The 18,911-nt window shown below is 48.4% G+C and overlaps 1 protein-coding gene across 1 annotated transcript in view; it reads right to left on the bottom strand.

The window, feature by feature from the left end:
• Positions 1-18,911, bottom strand: part of ARNT2 (aryl-hydrocarbon receptor nuclear translocator 2) — a 207,574-nt gene that overhangs the window by 20,671 nt on the left and 167,992 nt on the right. Inside the window, exons 12-14 of the mRNA XM_006870911.1 lie at positions 14,748-14,899; positions 3,384-3,456; positions 2,304-2,427 (exon numbers count right to left, since the gene is read on the bottom strand). Coding sequence (XP_006870973.1) covers positions 2,304-2,427; positions 3,384-3,456; positions 14,748-14,899 — 349 coding nt within the window. The remainder of the gene's footprint in view (positions 1-2,303; positions 2,428-3,383; positions 3,457-14,747; positions 14,900-18,911) is intronic.

The raw sequence follows: 18,911 nt of genomic DNA, 5'->3' as shown, positions 1-18,911 counted from the left end.
ATTTGTCTGTGGATATCCAGGGCTCATGTATGAGATTACTAACAAGCATTACTGAATAATCAGATGAGGGACAGTTTGCTATGTCTACTAGGTGGCTAGAGTCTGATCCTCAGAGCCTATGGTTTGGACCGTTTTATTCTTAAAAAAAAAAAAATTAAAGTAAATATAACAGATCATGTCTAGGTGCGAATTTCTTTAAAACATTTGGCCTGGTGTTGATTGAGTATTTCACAGTTGGAAGACCCAAGCTTTGCATTTTGGCAAAAATCCATGCAACTGGGCTTTTAATTCATAGACTTGACATTGAATCTGCTTTGTACTGACTCTGTTTTGTGAGCATTTTACCATTCTCCATCTCACTTACTTATTCTCAGAAACACAGTAACGACCTCTGGAATCACCTTGAGAGTAAATATTGAAGATTTTTAAAACTTCCTCCTCTTTATCATAAAAACTCATTTTCAAAGGAGGACGTTTGCTCTGATTTCTCCCACTGGACTCATCTCTCTTTCTTTTTTTCCCTTGTCTGTGAATTTTTAAATCTTTTTGATTTCTCATCTTTACGGGAAGGCATTTATGTAGCTACAATATTAAACACAATATTAAAGTTCAAATAGGTTTCTCAGAGATATTGGGGTCTCTGGTGAAATATTTCAGGCTTATTTGAGAGGAGGGGTAAACTTCTAGCTGTGCTATTATTTCCTTTAGATGGAATGGAACTCTATCTCCTAATAAAAGTCAAAGAAATACTGATGTAGGATGGGGTGGTGGTGGGGGGCACTGGGGTGGTCAGTGGGAACCAAGAGCAGGGAGCTTCCCTGTGGCGCTAAAGGTCTATTTTCTGTTCTGTGTTGGTACTTGGACGTTGGGTTGGGTTGGTGATTACGGCCTTAGTGGGCTGAACTCCAAAGCTTCATGCCAAGTGAAGATGAAGACTGTGGTCTCCCACTACAGATGTTGACACCAGGATTGAGGTTTTCCCCTGTAACTGCCCAAAGGCCAGCCAGTCTCCACCTCAGTCCACACTGCCCACTGCATGTTCATCTAGAGGATTCCATAGTGCTTCCCACACTTCCTTTTCATGAGTTAACTGGCTTCTGCCTTCAACGAATCCTACCTATTCTTGTACCTTGCAGAAATTCTTTGACCACATGGAAATGAGATGTGTTTCTGAATTTTGGAGCAGACAGAATGCTTCCAAATTTTATGCTTTGCTAATCTGAGTATGACAGGGAGGCAGTTAAAACATCTGGGCTCCATGGGACATCTTCTCTATCAGCAATCTGCCAGCATGACCACTGTAAAGGACTGAGTGACTGAATTATGGGGCAGCCCATACATCTGCATGTAATGGAACACTATGCAGATCACATAGATGGTTTATGGTGATAGATTCAGAATAAACTGTCAAGTAAAAAACACAAGTTCGCATAGTGTGAGCTCAATTTTAAAAGGAAAAAGAATAGCAAAATTCACAAAGAATCTGTCAGGTGGTAGAATGGTGCATCATTTATACTTTTCTTTATATTTGTATTATGATTGTTAAATGTGGTTCTCTCTGTGCTAGGGCTTCAGTTGAGATTTCTTTTGTTGTTTTTTTAGAACATGGTTACGTGTCTTCAACTTAATAAAATGCACAATGGTGGATTAGTGGAAGTAATTTAAGGAATTCTGGTGGTGTTGTAAGATATGCACTGGACAGGAGCTTTGGTAGTGTAGTGGTTACAAGTCAGGCTGCTAACTTTAAATTCAGCAGTTCGAAACTACCAGCCATCCGGTGGGAGAAAGATGAGGCTTTTTGCTCCCGTAAAGATTTACAGCTGCGGAAACCCTATACACGGTTGCTACAAGTCGGAACTGACTTCACGGCACACCACCACCACCAACCACCACCAATCACCACCACCACCACCACCACTAACCTTGAGGCTGAATGGGAAAAAGATAGAGCTTTCTGCTTCTCTAAAGATTTACAGCCTTGGAAACCCTATATGGGTTTGTTATGAGTTGAAGTCGACTTGATGGCAGTGAGAATTTTGGGAAGTAGTTTATTCCAACACCTTACATTTTAAGGATGAGAAGTCAGACGCAGGAAGGATTTGTGGTGGTCCCAGGGAGCCTGGCCTGCAGCAGAGAGACTCCATGCAGACTCCTATAACTTGTGATCTTCCTACACTCTGCCATAATCACTTAAGACATCCCTCCGTGGCCTCTGCTTTGCCAAGTGGCCTGAAAGCCACGGTCATCCCCGCATCCTCACAACCTCAGGGCCCAACAGGGGTTTCTCAGGCTTGGAAACTTACATGCACTTATTCCTGCAAACATCTCGGCAAACCGGGGGTCCCTTTCCTGGGAAAAGATTGCATCTGTCTTTTCCACGGACTTCCCGGCCTCGTGAACACTGGCTGGTAGGTTGGGGACAGGAACCTGTTTGTGTATTAAAACATAACAACAATCCATCTGTGAGGCACAGAAAACACGTCTCCAGCATCCCTCAGCCCTCCTGCATCAACCCCCTGTCTGCTGAGCCACTGGACATCTCAAGCTTCAACAATTTCACCTGGTGGGAGCTTTGAAAACCAGGGGACTTCAGAAAATGCCTGGAAACATTCCGGGATCTTTTCATTTCATTTCTCCATGAACTTTCTGAGGTCCTCTTATTTATAGAAAAACCAAAAACAGCTGAGGTGGGAGGGACAAATTAGAGGTCACAGAAAGGACAGCAAAGCCAGACTGACTACTTTTTCTTAGAGAGTGATAAACCAAAAAATAATCAACTTACTCTAAATATCAAGAAAAGAGAAGATAGAGTTCAATTTAAGAGGCCTAATATCAACACGTGTCTGTTTCTTTATGTGGCCAGAGTTCAGAAGTAAAAGAGAATGAGGTTGAAGTGGGAAAGGGGAAGGAAAGAGGTAAGAGAAAAACAGGAGATAGACTGTGAGGACCCAAGGCATGGCAGAAAGAGATGCAATGAAGAAGAGCGGGGCCCAGGAAAAAGGCAAGAAACCTAGCTAGACAGTGAGAGGACTGAACCGCTTCAGACTGGCTTTTATTGGCTTCTGAGTATGTTAGTGCTAGGGTTCAGAGCCTTCTGAACTGGTTTCCCACTCTCCCTTTGGAATTCTCACTCCTGGGTGACTATGGCTTATAGCTTTTCATTTGGTCCTCAGAAGCTTTATGATTTCCTGGCTCAGGTCTGCATGAAGAGTCACAGTTGACCACCAGGGACTCACACTGCTCTTTGGCTAAGCAGTGGGTGGATGGCAAAGGGGCACCCTTTGGGCTGAGGGGGTTCAAGGGAGTTTAGGCCCCAGTCAGGAAGTCCCCCACTATGGGTTGGAGACAGTATCTAGCCGGGAACGAGTTTTCCAAAAATTCACCTGAGACAAGTCATAGGACGACAACCCATCTCTCTGGTGCACCTCCAGTTCTGCCTGCTGTTGCTGAAGCTGCCTGTGAAACAAAAGTCAGTAGAGTCAGGAAGAACAGAAAAAAAAGGCTTGCCCTATTCCCCAAAGGCATGCTGGGTAATACCAAACGGATCTGGAAACTGTTTTCAATGGTATTATTTTACAAAGGGGCTTCAAAAGTTCATGGAAAATTGGAAGTAAAAGATCATGGACATTTTCCACTTTGGAAATGCCCTTTGTATCTCCCAAATCAGGACGAGCTCTGGTTAGAAGCAGTGGGTTAACACGACTGGTAATCAAAAGGTTGGCAGTTCAAGCCTGCCAGCCACTCTGTGGGGGAAAAAAAGATACGGCCGTCTGCGTCTAAAAGATTTATTGTTGTTGTTAAGTGCTGTTGAGTCGGTTCCGACTCATGCTTACCCTGTATAGAGTTTCTGAGGAGCAGCTGGTGAATTTGAACCGCAGACCTTGAGATTCAAAGCAGCCCTGCAGTCCAGTGCATTACCTTGCAGCACCACACCAGGACTCCTTGGAAATTACATGGAGGAGTTCTATTCTGTCCCACTGGGTTTCTATGAATCCACTTGATGGTTGTTGTTGTTGTTGTCAGGTGCCATCGAGTCGGAACCGACTCATAGCGACCCCATGCACAGCAGAACGAAACGATATCCGATCCTGGGCCAACCTCACTACCGCTGCCACACTCGATGCCGTCAATGATGAACTTGATGGTAGTGGGTTTGATTTATTGATCTCAAATCAAGACTAAGCCCTGTATTTCAAGTTGAAGTTGATTCACGAAATAAATTTTAAATGACTGCTTTAGTTTATACAAGATAGAAAGAAAAGAAATCGATTTTTTTTTTTAAAGGCAAAATTCAGAGAAACAGTTGGGCTTAATGATGAAGAGTAGTTGGTTTCAGCTAATGCTTACCTCTAAACTGGAAAGAGTTTACATTATCTAACCTAATCCTCACCCTGAACTTTCAGTGGCTACTTTACTCTTATTTTCAAATGAAGTAAGTGAAGAGCCAAGAGGTGAAGTGGCTGTCAGAGTTGCTGGATTCACGCAGAGTCCTGATGGATCTAAGTTCTAAGGACCCAGAGTCGCTCTGGCTCTTCCTGTCTCCTCTTTCTGACAGCTCTGTGTGGGAAAGGAGGCTGGCAGGAAAGCTGTCTTCACGTTCACAATCGGGAAACTGGGCTACTTTAAAGGGAGGGTAAACTCTACAGCTCAGAGCCTAAAAATGGGTTCGAGTTGCAGGGATATCTTTCATTTTAAGGAGCTCTGGTGTGCAGTAAGCACTTGGCTACTGACTAAAAGGCTGGTAGCTCAAATGTACCAAGCAGCCCAGGGCAGGGGGAGAGGCAAACCTGTTACCATCAAGTCGATTTTGACTCAGAGTGACCCCATGGGATACAGTAGAACTGCCCCATAGGGTTTCCAAGGCTGTAATCTTACGGAAGCAGACAGCTACAGCTTTCTCCCACACAGTGACTGGTGGACTTGAACTGTCGACCTTTTGGTTAGCAGCCAAGTGCTTTAAAGACTCCTTACAAAGACTCCTTACATGAATGACTTCCTGCATGTAAAGATTCGAGTCTAGAAAACTCCACTCTGTCACAAGGAGTCAGTAGGAGTTAGAACTGACTTCATGTCACCTAACAACAACTTCAATTTTAAATACCAATAAGGATGGTGGTGGCAATGGTTGTGTGCTTCCGAGATGGTTCCAACTCACAGTGACCCTGTACAGGGTTTCTGAGGCCTCATCTTTCTCCCACAGAGCGCCTGGTAGATTAAAACTGCTGACCTTGTGGTTAGCAGCCCAGCATATAAGCACTACACTACCAGAGCTCCTTCCAATAAAAATGACAGGCAAAAAACACTCACATCATATGACATTCAACTTCACATTACTAAGAGAAATGAAAGCCGCCACGATGAACGTGATTTGTGGAAAGCTCTGACTACTGCATTGCGTCATTTCCTCTCAGAAAGCAGCAGGGCCATCTGCAAGTGGAACTGTGGACCGGTTCTTGCTCTCCCAGGTGGCCAACCTGATGCTGGGGATGGCACCAAGGACATTATTCAACAGAAGGGACATAAGAGCTGTCTACGCTAACATCCCTTGTAAAGGACACAGTCATAGGGCAGTGCCCTTGTGAAATGTGTATGTTACCTTACTGAGAAAACACTCGACAACCACGGACTCAGTGTCCACTGAGAAGACTGTTTGGAGCCATGGGAAGGTGACATGAGGACAAGTTTAGCACCAAGTGTGATGCACACAGATTACAGCTGTGAACATTATGTGCTAGCTGGGGACACACAGTTTGAAGGAAGCCCAGGGAAAACTCTCTCCAGTGGAAAGATTGTGGATTTGCACAGTTTATTTTCACTTTCAAATTTGAAACAAGAGTGACTTGTGTGATTCCCTTTAATGTGTGGTCCAGCTTGTCTCGGGCCTGGCTTTGGTCTGGACAAACGGCAGGGGCCCATACAAGAGCTGTTGACAGGATGCCCTCCCCTCACTGCGGACCTGGAGTAGTTGGAGGGCAGGTTAGACATCCGTTGACCAGGTGGCAAGTGAGAAGGTGGGAGGGAGGGGCAGGTGGACATGGTGGGCCAGCTTGAATAACCGTGGAGCAAGGAGCTCCAGTCAGCAAAAGCACAAGCCTGATGAGGACACGGAAGACCCTACTCAGAAGGTGGCTTGCTTAGGTCAACTGGATGTTTGCCCATCATGGCAGGACGGTGAAAAGGACATGGCAGGTCTACCTTTACACCGTCTCAGGATGCTGCCTCCCTCACCCTACTTCTCCTTCCTCCACTCCCAGCATCAATATGCCCTCTTCTAACAAGACCATCCTTCCATATCTCCCATTCCAGGGTCTTGCTTTCATCTTGGGAAATAAGGTGGGACAAATCTCTGTTCTTTGGGATTTTTGTGGGATTGAAGCTGTGAGCTCCCCATCATGACAGGAATTAGAAGACCACTCTCTCCCTCCTCTGTGGGCTTGCCAGAGTCCACTTCTCAATCCATAAGTGCAATGTCGGAGAGAAACCACCTCCCTAGCTTGAGGCTCCGATCCTGTGCCCAGTCCTTAGTTTGTGAGTACGGTTACCGTGTGGTGTTGTACTAGGGGGCCTGGCTCAGTCGCACCCTGGTGTAGGTCTGTGGTGGACAGGAGAAGAGTACAGGGTTTGAATTTGCCTGAAAGTGTGGTAAGAGGCCATGATACTAGGCAGGGAATTTACTCTTAGTTCTCTTTGAGTTCCGAGACCAGAGAAAGAGCCCCTGGGTAGTACAAATGGTTAACGTGCTTGGCTGTTGGCCAAAATGATAGAGGGTCTAGTCCACCCAGAGGCTCCTCGGAGGAAAGACCTGGAGATCAACTTTCAAACCAAACAGTCACTGAAACCCCTATGAAGCACAGTTGTACTCTGACACGCATGGGATCTCCATGACTTGGAACTGACTCGATAGAAACCGACTTTTGTTTTATTTTTATGATGAGCAGAAGCTCTTTTCAGTGGGATGTAGAAAATAAGATCTCAGGCGTGGCTGTCAAAACACCCAGAACCTATCCTCACTTCTCGGGGCTCTGGGCATCAGCATCTTCGTCCAGCTCCTTAGTTCTTGTTTCCACAGGCGTTCATGTGGAAGAAGCGCTGGCTTGCAGCCCGCCCCCATCCCAAAAAGGGGCCTGAGGAGGTTTCATGGACATTTCACAGCAATGGTATAAAAATAAATCTTGGTGTGCTTGCAAATTCCAGAGAGGGAGGAAGCAGTGCTCAGGAGAAGGCTGACCCGACACTCACGTGAGGCACTGGGTCTCTACCGCAGCAAACTATTACCTTCCATTAGCTGGTGGACAGGCTGCTGCTGAGAAACCAGATGCATCGGACCCAGGCCCTGGCTTCCTGTCAGCTGGCCTCCCTGTGTTGGGAGGCGCAGGATACTGGGCAGATGTCACCAATTATCTCTGACACTCCCTGGACAGGGTTTTTATTCAGCCTGAGTAAGTGAGCAAGGAGCCATTAGGGGGGCATTTGGAGACAGAGGGAAATTGCACCCTTGGGAGCAACTGGAATCTGGCTGGAAGGCCCCTGGGGGTTCAGTGAGCTCAGTAGAGTGGAGCCAGACTAATGATACCCACCACTGGTGAGTACCGTCTGCATACCTGTGTGCTTGGGCCTGGGTCATGTTGGCGCTTGAGGAATCCTTCCTTCAACACAAGGAGAAAGCGATTGTGAATCCATTCACATGGAAGGGGAGCTGAGGGCTGGGGAGGTTAAATGACCTGTCCAAAGTCACACAACCAATAAATGTCTGCTTGAGACCCATGTGTAGCCAGCTCCAAAGCCCATTTCCTTAGCCAAGACGGCCTTCTGACTAGACTTTGCTCCTTGAAGCTGAATACCTGGGTGTTGCGTGTCCTTTGAGGGTTCCTGACCCTGCTGTTCACCTCTGAGCCTCACTAGGCAGGACCAAGCTCTACCTGCAGCCCCAGGGTTGCCCCTGAGCTTTCCCACCACAGAGCTGGAAGGTATTGCTATCACTTCTCTGTGCTCTCCTTCCTGAGGAGCTATACATCCCAGCTCAGAACTCCTGGCTTTCAGGGCAACTTGGCCCAGTGTGCTAGGACTATCACACCTGTCACTCACCCCAGACAAGTCACACAGGGACTCACTGCCACCACATGGGCATTCCTTCCTCCCCTGCCTTTGTTCTCACCTTCTTTTCTCACTTTTGGGGTTCTCGGGCAGACACTTGGGGTACACAGATAAACAAGACATACCTGCTTGTTCATAGTTTGGTGAAGGGGCAGGGAACCAGGGCGACATGGGATTAGGTGCCAGACCAGAGACTGTTCTGAGACCATGGAGGAGCAAAGGGTGGTTCTTTGGGCTGTATTCCTGCATATGGTGGGGTTGGGGGGCTGCTGGGTAATGCTTCTGAGAGGAAATAAGAGTTGAGCTAGGTCCTCAGAGAGGAGTAACTCTGTCGGCTCAACCTGTTGCTGATGAGCCAATTCCAATGCATGGTAACCCCACACAACAGAATACCACTGTTGCATAGGATTTCCAGGGCTGTAAATCTTTATGGAAGCCAGCTGCTCATCTTTCTCTTGTGAAGAAGCGACTAGCATCAACCTTTCAGTTAGCACCGTGCCACCAGGGCCCTTTCTAGGTGTAAAGAGGGAAGAGTTCCAGACAGAAGGAACCTCATGTACCAAGGCAAAGGAGAGTGATGGGAAGAGCCAACTGTGGTGCCCTGGGTTTGGAGAGTGGCAGGCTGGAGTCATACTGGAAAGGACTCCGAAGGCTAAGGCGGTTTGGCCTCACCGGGACCCTGCTGGACAGAATAGAACGACGCCATAGTTTCCCAGGCAGTCACCCTTAGGGGTTCGAATAACCCACCTTCAGGGAAGCAGCCAAGCGCTTTACCACAGAGCCACCAGCGCTCCTGTTGAGGCATTTGGGGTTTCCTTAATGGGGGCAGGGAGCAGCATGACCCTGTGTGTATTTTACAGAGGTTTCTCACTGGGGGCTCCTGGGACCAGACGGAAGGCAGGGAAGGGTCTAGTGATCAGGAGAGAGTGGGGATGGTGTCTACTAAGGATGCTGGAGAGAATCACAGAGAGGCTTTGGGGTCTGTGACCGCTTGTCTATAGCAGGTGAAGGAAAGGGGGGAATTCAGGCTGTCTCTCAGGTGCGGGGTGTGGCCAATTCATGCTTCAGCCCCTGATGGGTTCTAAACTTTGTACAGACCAGGAAAGTTACTTCCTTGATCTTTTGTACCCATTTCTACTCCTGCCCACTGTCCAACCAGCTGGGCTTGCAGCAGGCAATCACTACATAAACAGCTGGCTTTGAAAGACGTCACACATGACCTAGGCCTGAAGAAGACATAGACACACACAACAGCTCAGCATGCAGTTGTGATGATCAAAACTTGCAAAACTTTGCAACAAGTGTTGTCACAGGAGAGCCTGGCCTGAGCAGATGCACTGGGACAGTGTCAGGTCACTCCTATAAAGAGGCTTTGGAAAGGCCACAAGCACTGAAGCTAGGTTCTACAAACTTAAAATGACTGAAATGCCTCAGGCCTAGAAGAGAGCATGAACCTCCCACAGCAAAGCCCGGGGCAGGGTTCACAGCTGTACAACCAGCAGGCTCATAGGAGTCTGAGCCTCCCTGTGTGGGCATGCTAGGGAAAAACACAGGGAGGCTAAGACCTTCTTTTCAGCAGCTTCACACAAACGCTCACCACTACTCCATTCCTCCAGGAAGTTTCTTTTGGATGCTCTTGACTGAAATGCAACCGATGGTGTATTTCCTACCCCCAAGCACAGTGCATTCCAGGACCTTTCCAGAGAAGCAAGTCTGCCTACTGCTGGTAAAGTTCAGTCTCGCAAATTCAAAACAGCGTCTGACCGGCCACCTCCTTGGTTACCACTGCCCTCTACTGTCCACAGTGAGCGTTCCCAGCTGTCTTTACCAACCTAAGACCTTCAGCTCAGAGGACATGCTAATCAAGCTTCTTGGTGCACATTTGTGTCCCGGGAGTGACTGATCTAAGACAATGCATAGGTAAAACCCCAAACAGTGTTTCTTCTGTTTTGCTGCCTGAGTTTCAGAAAAAGAAATCAAAACCATTGCCGGGGGGTGTGGGGGTTTAAGAGGACCTTCTACTCCTCAGCGCATGTGGTCGCTGTAAGTTAGAATTACAGGATTCTGCCGGATTTCATTCCTGAGACCATGGTCTCTACTGCACATGGAAAGGACCAGACTTGCTGTAAAAACACACAGCCTTGGACTGCTTCACACACAGCCTTGGACTGCTTCAAAATGGTTCATTCGTGGCCAATGGAAACAAGGGCAGCAATTGTGTTGCACAGCAACCATAACTCTCGCCAAGGAGATTTTGACACGAGTAGGAAGGAACTCTTATAGCGTAGTAGTTACAAATTGGGCTGCCAACCTCAGGGTCACAAGTTTGAAACTACCAGCTGTTCCATGGGAGAAAGAGGAGGCTTTCTGCTTTTGTAAAGATTTATAGCCTCAAAAACTCTATACAGGATCACTATGAGTCAGAACCAACTCCACAGCACATAACAACAACAACAACAGGAAGGAGCTCTGTAGGATAAGCATTGGACTGCTAACTACAAGGTCGACAGTTCAGGAGAAAGATGAGGCTTTTTATTCCTGAAAAGATTTCCAGTCTTGGAAACCCTATTCAGGGTCAATATGGGCCAAAATCAACTTGATAGCAGTGGACGGAAACAGGCAATGGGGCTCCACTCAAAGGTGGCGGCCGACCCATGCCACTTTGAATGTGTGACAGCCACCATCGGAACCGTTCTGGATCTATCTGAAGTCCTTTCACTGGCAGACAGGAGGACTTGGCTTGTGAGCAACTGTTTATACATGGGGGAGTGGGGGGACATGGGTGGGACCCAAGACCCTGAAACGTTTCTCTCATCACCAGGCCCAAAGCCCTGGTGCATACCAGGTACCACCTACAGGGCTGTGACGGTAAAGGGGACTAGAGAAAAGGAGGACAGGAGGAAAGAGAGGTAAGGAGAAGAGAAGGGGAGACAGGGACATGGACAGGAGGTGGCGCGCACACAGGATCCGCCAATGTGTTGGCATAAAAATGGTGAACGTTCTAGAACAGTGCCCAAGACTCCAGATGGGTGATGCCCCCGCCCATTTCCTGGATTCCAGCACAGGTGGCCCAATGTGTCCCCACTGAACCTGGGGATAGAGCTGCAGTTTGCACAGATGGTAAGCATTTTCCTCCTCTAGTCTCTTCCTGCTGTGCCCCCACCGCCCATATCTGTCTCCATCAGTGCAGTGAGCAGACCCTGTTACCCTGGATTTCTCCTAACCAAGAGTTCCTGTGAGACAGGTGTGGGCTCACCTCCGTCCACACCGCACCTGTTGAACAAAAACAAAGCCCTGGCTTACTGAGCTCAGTCGGACTCTGGCTCCTCTACGCTTCCCTGTTATCTCCAAGCCAGGGCCACGCTCCTGACTGGAGAAACCGTCTTCCCAAGTGAGAGAAATAAAAACCCCTTCAACTGACTGAGGCTAACTAGTTGTTGTTTGTTGTAAAGCGTATGAGTCGGTTTCAACTCATACTGACCCTGCATAGGGTTTCCGAGGAGCGACTGGTGGGATTGGACCACCAATGTTGCAGGTCGCAGTCCAGGAGTCCAGGCTACCAGTGGTGACTAGATAAACTCAGGCCTCTCCCAGTCCCATCAGCCACGTGCAGCTGAGCGGCAGCAGCGGGTGGTGAGCTGCTGCTACTGCTGTTAAAAATGCCAGTAAGACCTGTTGCACACCACACACACCGAGGACTTACTTTGTGCCTCGCAGGACTCCTGGGGTGGTGCTGTAGGATAAAACACTGGACCGCAAGGTTGGTTTGAACAATGAGGTCGGTGGTTCAAACCCACCAGCCGCTCCTCGGAAACCCTATACAGGATCCCTATGGGTTGGAACTGACTTGACAACACTTAACAACATGATGTACGTAGTTTTTCACATGCAATATCTACATGCAGAATTTACATAAAAATTCTGATTCTGGGGTGTAGGTATCATTATTGCTCCCATTTAACAGATGAGGCAACTGAGACTTAGATTTTCATTTGAGAGCAAGGGTGGACGTCTAGGTTCTCTTCAAAAACCTTGTGGCAAAATTTCATTATAGTTTAATTCCATTTTTTCATAAACTTTTTGAAGTCCCTTCATATATCTATGGAGTCCTGGTGTGGCAATGTAGCGTAAATACTGTAAACACTGGACTGCTAACCGCGGTTCAAACCCACCAGTCATTCCTTGGAAACCCTATATAGGGTCGCTATGAGTTGGAACTGACTTGGTGGCACTTAATAACAACATGTATATATATATAAATCTATCTCTCATTGTTGTTTGAACTGCAAGGTTGGTGGTTCAAGCTCACCAACTGCTCTTTGGAGACCCTATTCAGGGTCGCTATGGGTCAGAATCAACTCGACAGCTCTTAACAACAACAACAACAGTCTCTCATTGCAGAGAATGACACTGTCTTTGGCAGTCCCGGGTCTATGACTTGTTATATTTGTTCCTGCTATACCTGCACCCTGGCATAGTGCTGGAGGATCAGCACTGGACTGCTAACCGCAAGGCCAGGGGTTCAAACTCACCAGCTGATCCTTGGAAACCCTATACAGGGTTACTGTGAGTCGGAACTAACTCAACAGCACTTAACAACAACAGCTAACAACATATTTGCACCCAAGAAAATCAAGTAGTCTGGAGAGAAGGAGGTTTTGCATGTGGTCACTGAAAGTGCTTTCAATACCGTCAAGGCCAGACCAGACTGTAGGGCATTAAGAGGAGACGAACGGTGAAGGAGGCACTAGACATACTGTAGTGCTGAGCGCTGGGAGATCGTTGGTGGATTGTCAAGACAAAGGCTTCCCAAGATCAAGAAGGTCTGAAAAAGAGCCAGTGTGAGGCACTGAGCCCCAAGCCAGGGCCATGGGCCACAGAGGGGATGCTGAGAGCTGGAGAGGAAGCGGCCTGTGTGGCCTTTAACAGAGAAGGCTTAGCCATGTTAGAAGCCAAAACAGGGGTTAGGTGGACACCCTCATGAGCAAGAGGAGGTTCATGAAGAAGGCCCAGGCTTCCCAGTCCATTGGATGGCAAGACGATTTGCCCCGAGTTAGAAGGATTAGAAGGAAGCAGTACACTACCCTTCCAGAGACCAACGGTCTGGGCAGCCTGGAAGAGGTGATTCAAGAAATGACGGAGTCGCTGTAACAGGCTGTGGGCTGCTGCTGCTAACAATACCAGTGACAGCAGGCCACGTGGACTGGTAATGACACTCGAGTTGTTGTCATTGTTAGGTGCCGTCGAGTTGGTACAGAGTGACCCTCTGCACAACTGAACGAAACACTGGCCAGTCCTGAGCCATCCTCACAATTCTTGTGGCGCTTGAGCCCATTTTTGCAGCCACTGAGCCAGTCCATCACAATGAGGGTCTCCCTCGTTTTCACTGACCCTCCACTTTATCAAGCATGCTGTCCATCTCCAGGGACTGGTCCCTCCAGATAACAGAATAGGTTCTGTCATTCTTCCCAGTAACAGATGAGGAAACTGAGGCTAATAAAGGGTAGTGAGATGCAGTTGAGGGCTGGGATTGAAATCCACCTTGCATGACACACAGCCTGCAGTTGGATCATCTGCCCTTTGCAGGACTGTCACCGGGCCCATCTGCTCAGCACTGGCTCTATGGCACAGGAGCAAGGTGTGAGAACTCCCTAATCCAAGGAGTGCTGATCCAGCAACCAGGGGCAGGGCATACAGGCATTGGGGTGCCTGGAGGAGACAGCGATTGCTGGGGCGTTGTAAGAAGTATTCATAGAAGAGGAGGAGGAAGAGGTGGCAAGTGGAAGGGGTTGGGGAACCCACCCAGCCCACACACTGTGTGTAACCTGGTAAAAAGGAAGATGGTGGTGTCACTGAGCAGCGTGAGACAACAAGAGGCTGGGCCCCATCTCACAGTCCTGCACATACCAGCCTCCCCACCACACCGGGCATGGGTGGACAGCTCACGTGCACTTGGACTTCATCGTGCTCTTGTTAGTGCGGATTCCTTGGCCTTGATTTCCCTGAGATTATATCCAGAGGGGAGGAGTGACCTGCCCAAGGTCACATTCATGGTGCAGGGAGCTGAACCTGGCACGTGGCCCACAGGCAGATGTGTGACCTTGTGTCTCCCTTGGTGGTAGGTATCATCACCCATTTCACAGAGGAGAAGGTGAAGGCTAAGAGAGTAAGTGACCTGTCACACAGCCAGCAGGTAGGGGCCCAGGCTGGAGCCCAAGGTGAATGCTAGCACCCATGGGAACTAGGGTGATGAAGGCAGCAGGAGTCTGCCCTGTTCCCACTCCCCAGCCCCAGGCAGGAAGGACCGCTGCAAAGAGTTCTCAAGGAAACACATGTCCTGAGTGAGGTACCAGGAGGCAGCCAGGAGGGCCCCGGCACAGCTCCACTCTGCTGTGCTCTGCGCTCAGGAGAGAGAGGCACAGAGACCAGAACGCCCTGGACTAAATATGGGCATGATCCCAACGGGGCATATCCCTGGGCTCTTTGGAAACAAGAATGGGAGGGAAGCAGTGCTGGGGACCCACAGTCTCCTCAAGTCTTGCTTCTTACTCCTTACAGGGCTTTCAGCTGTAGCTAGAGCCTGTGGGAGAAATGAGCCACCAAGTAAAATCCCCAGCCCTGGACCCAGCTGAGGGAAGACGCCATGCACGTACTTGACATTGGTGTTGGTGCAGATGATGTACTCAATCTCGTCTGAATAGGGATTCTGAAACGTGAAGCTGCTGGTGCGGATTAACATCCACTCCCGGTTCTTGGTACGGAATCGATACATGACCGACAGTACTTGGCCTTTCAGCTTGACCACCTGAGAAAACATTTGGAAAAGGAAGTCAGCAGGAAGAAGGATGGTGCCAGACAGAAGGAGGGAGAGGCACGGGCAGGGCTGTGGACCTCAGAATAGGGGCACTGTAGCTGAAGGGGAGAGGAGGAGAGGGAGAATGAGTTATATATATATATATATATAAATAACACAGGGAAAGATGAGGCTTTCTGCTCCCGAAAAGATTTACAGCTTCAGAAACCCTATGTTGTTGTCGTTAAGTACCATGGAGTCAGTTCCGACTCATAGTGACCCTGCACAGGGTTTCCGAGACTGTAAATCTTTACGGGAGCAGAACGCCTCATCTTTCTCTCGTGAAACAGCTGGTAGTTTCAAACTGCCGACCTTGAGGTTAGCAGCCCAATTCGTAACCACTACGCTACCGGAAACCCTATGGAGAGTTGCTATGAGTTGGAAGTGACTCTACAGCACACCACCACCATCTATCTATCTATCTATCTATCTATGTATCTATCTATCTATCTATCTACAGATAGATAGATAGATAGATAGATAGATAGATAGATAGATAGAGAAAGGGTGAGAAAGAGTGAATGACAGTAAGCGAGACAGAAGACAGAGAAAGTGAAAGGAAGTCAAGAGACACACAGAGACTGAGAGCCAACTAGTTGACGCCCATTTAGATCATGACTTTTGGGCTTTTACAAATCATGTCATGAATATTCACAAGCTGACGTGGTTTCTTTTTGCCTTGGCTGCTAGGGCCCTCTGGGTTTGGTGCTAATGCTTCCTCCTCCCTTAAGTTAGGACCTAACTCAGATACCTAGTCATATTATATACGTGGATTTATTTCTTCATGTTGTTGAGCACTGTTGAGGCGGTTCCAACTCATAGTGACCCTGTATAGGGTTTCCGAGGAGCGGCTGTTGAGTTTGAACCACCAACCTTGCAGTTCAAACTGACCTTGAGGTTGAGTGCTTATTCTATGGCACCATACCAGGCTCCATATCTCACATTAAAAAAACAGCTCTGTATACTATGTCAATTGGACCAAATGTACTCTGAGAGAAGTAATAAAATGCTCCACTTTATGTATCATGCATTTTTATGTATGTGATTGTTAGGGTGTTGAAGAACAATATTAAAAATACCATGTACTGTCAGAAGAACATATAAATGGGTGTTGGAAGAAGTACAGCCAGAATGTTCCTTAGAAACCAGGATGACAAGATTTAGTCTCTTATTGTTGTTGTTAAGTGCCGTTGAGTCTGTTCTGACACATACTGACCCTGTATACAGTTTCTAAGGAGCAGCTGGTGACCTTGAACCACCAACCTTTCGGTTCAAACCGACCTTGAAGTCCAGCACATTAACCCACAGCGCCACACCGGGAATCCTTGTCCGTCATACTTTAGCCGTATTATCAAGAGAGACCAGTTCCTGGAGAAGGACATCATTCTTGGTAAAGTGGAGGGTCAGCGAAAAAGAGGAAGACCTCCAGTGAGATGGATTGGCACAGTGGCAGCAGCAATGGGCTCAAACGTAACAATGACTGTGAGCATGGCGCAGAACCGGGCAGGGTTTCATTCTGCTGTGCCCAGGGTCACTATGAGTCGGCACCAACTCAACAGCACCTAACACCAACAACATTGTACCTACTGGAGTCTTAGCATGGCGCTAAGGTCAGTGGTTCTAACCCAGCAGCTGCTCCTTGGAAACTGTATGCTGGGTCTCTATGAGTTGGAACCCACTCAATGGCACTTAACTATAACAAATGTACTTAATGGTACTCTTATGCTGCAATCTGTTTTCCAAGATACTTTAAAATGTATTCTCGTCTTAGGTATAACTTCACAAGAATTGGAACTGGTAGGCTTGACTATTTACAGATGCTGCTGCTGAGACATTAAGCTACCCAAGGTCAGACAACCTTGGTGGAAAATCTGGGACAGGAACCACAGTCTGACTTCCAGATCACAATATGAGTCTCTGGACACACACACACACACACACACTCTATGTCCCTAAAGACACGGAGACACATGTAAATATGCACACTTATGTATACAAGGGAGCATTCAGAGTTGACACCTGGAGAGGAGAAGCAGAAAGGAAAGGACGTAAGGGACCGTAGGCAGTCTTAAGACACAATGGAGACACAGAGAGGGAGAGGGGCTGTGTGCTGACAACCGGTGGGGAGCGGGGCAGGCTTGCAGGGCATACCCTTTGGTTGGCTGATGACGCATGGTGGAGACTGTATCCATGACAATGAAACAATATATCATAGGATGAATGTAAAACTAATGTTCTCCTATGTAAACTATCACATAATTCACAAGAAAACATTTTTTAAAAAGTCTATGAGCACAATTCAAACAAACATGTATTAAAAAAACCCACAATGGGACAAGCATGGCTGTCCCTTCCACAGGCTCAAGATATGGCAGTGTGATGACAGAGAAGAGCAACCTGGTCCCTGGGATCAGAGGGGCCCTGCTCTCTGCTTCGTCTGACTCACTATACTTATCGTCTATGTCTCTCTGGTAGCGTAGTGGTTACGAATCGGGCTGCGAACCTTAAGGTCAGCGGTTCGAAACTACCAGCCGCTCCGCGGGAGAAAGATGAGGCTTTCTACTCCCGTAAAGATTTACACCCTCGGAAACCCTGTACAGGGTCGCTATGGGTCGGACCCGATTCGATGGCACTTAACAACAACAACAACATGTCTCTCTAGACTAAATGCAGCATGGGGGCGGGCACCTCCTGGCACCTACCACCTTTGGACTGTGTCTGGCTCTCAGTGAGCACTCAGCTCACAGTCGCCACTGCCCTGGTGACCCCAGGTCCTGAGCTAATGCAATGGGCCATTCCTCTTTCTGGATGACCCCAGGGAAACCAAATGAGCCCCAAGTCTGAGGGTGTTTGACAAGGCCCACTGGTGGGAATCCTGCAGTAACAAGATTATAACCAAGGAGTGGGGGAGATCTTGCCCGGAGCCACAAGCTGTGGGCACGGCAAGGCTGGGTGCTTAGGTTGTTCTTCATGGCAGCACTCCAATGGGGGGCTGTCATGGGAACTCCCCCGTGTCTGCACAGAACAGTAGCTCCAGGTGCTGAGACAAACAGCTGTGCTCTGAACATGCAGGTGTGAGGGGGAGACTGGTATCTTGTAGCTAGGATGCCAGAGATGGATGACATTTCTCAGCTCCATGAAACAGACCTCACAAGGCACCACCCATGGGCAGACCAGCAGTCTTACACATTCTGGGCTGGGTGTTAAGCTTGGGCCCATGTTATGGACTAAGTACCTTATATGTACGGCCCCATGAAACCTTCAAGACAACACTGTGGATCTGGAATATGAGCCTCAAGGAAGAGAAGAAATACCCTGCCCAAGACCTCCAGAGCTAGGATCAGATCCCAGATGTCTCTGACCCAGTTCCCTCCCTCCAGAGAGCAGACTACTGCATCCCAGAGAGTGCAAAGTCCCGAGAAAAAGAGCAGGGCAATGGCCAGGGTGACCAGCAGTCAGGAGACACGCAGGGCGCCTGGATGGAGAAGGGCTTTGGGACATACACCAGGGTGGGTGGGAAACCCGGGAAGCACATGTGTGACTGGGGGTGAGACACGTAAGGCACCAACATGTGTGACTGGGGGTGAGACACATAAGGTACCAACATGGACCAGGGTGGGTGGGAAACCCGGGAAGCACATGTGTGACTGGGCGGTGAGACACGTAAGGCACCAACATGGACCAGGCCTCACAACCAGGAAGATGCACTCAAGTCAGCTCAACTCAGTTCATACGGACAATGGCGCAAGCACGAAGCCCAGCCCAGCATGCTTTTGTTAGCTGCCGTCTAGCTAAGCCCTACTCATGGCCACTCCATGCACGGTGGGAGCTGAGCGTTGTGATGGCAGGAGTCTCATTGTCTGAGTTTTGTTAGCTGCCGTCTAGCTAAGTCCTACTCATGGTCACTCCATGCACGGTGGGAGCTGAGCGTTGTGATGGCAGGAGTCTCATTGTCTGAGTTTTG

This window comes from Chrysochloris asiatica, unplaced genomic scaffold (genome assembly GCF_000296735.1).
Source record: "Chrysochloris asiatica unplaced genomic scaffold, ChrAsi1.0 scaffold00156, whole genome shotgun sequence".
In the NCBI taxonomy this organism is placed as follows: Eukaryota; Metazoa; Chordata; class Mammalia; order Afrosoricida; family Chrysochloridae; genus Chrysochloris; species Chrysochloris asiatica.
The sequence above is the reverse complement of the archived record's forward strand: the minus strand, read 5'-3'. Positions and strand labels throughout refer to the sequence as shown.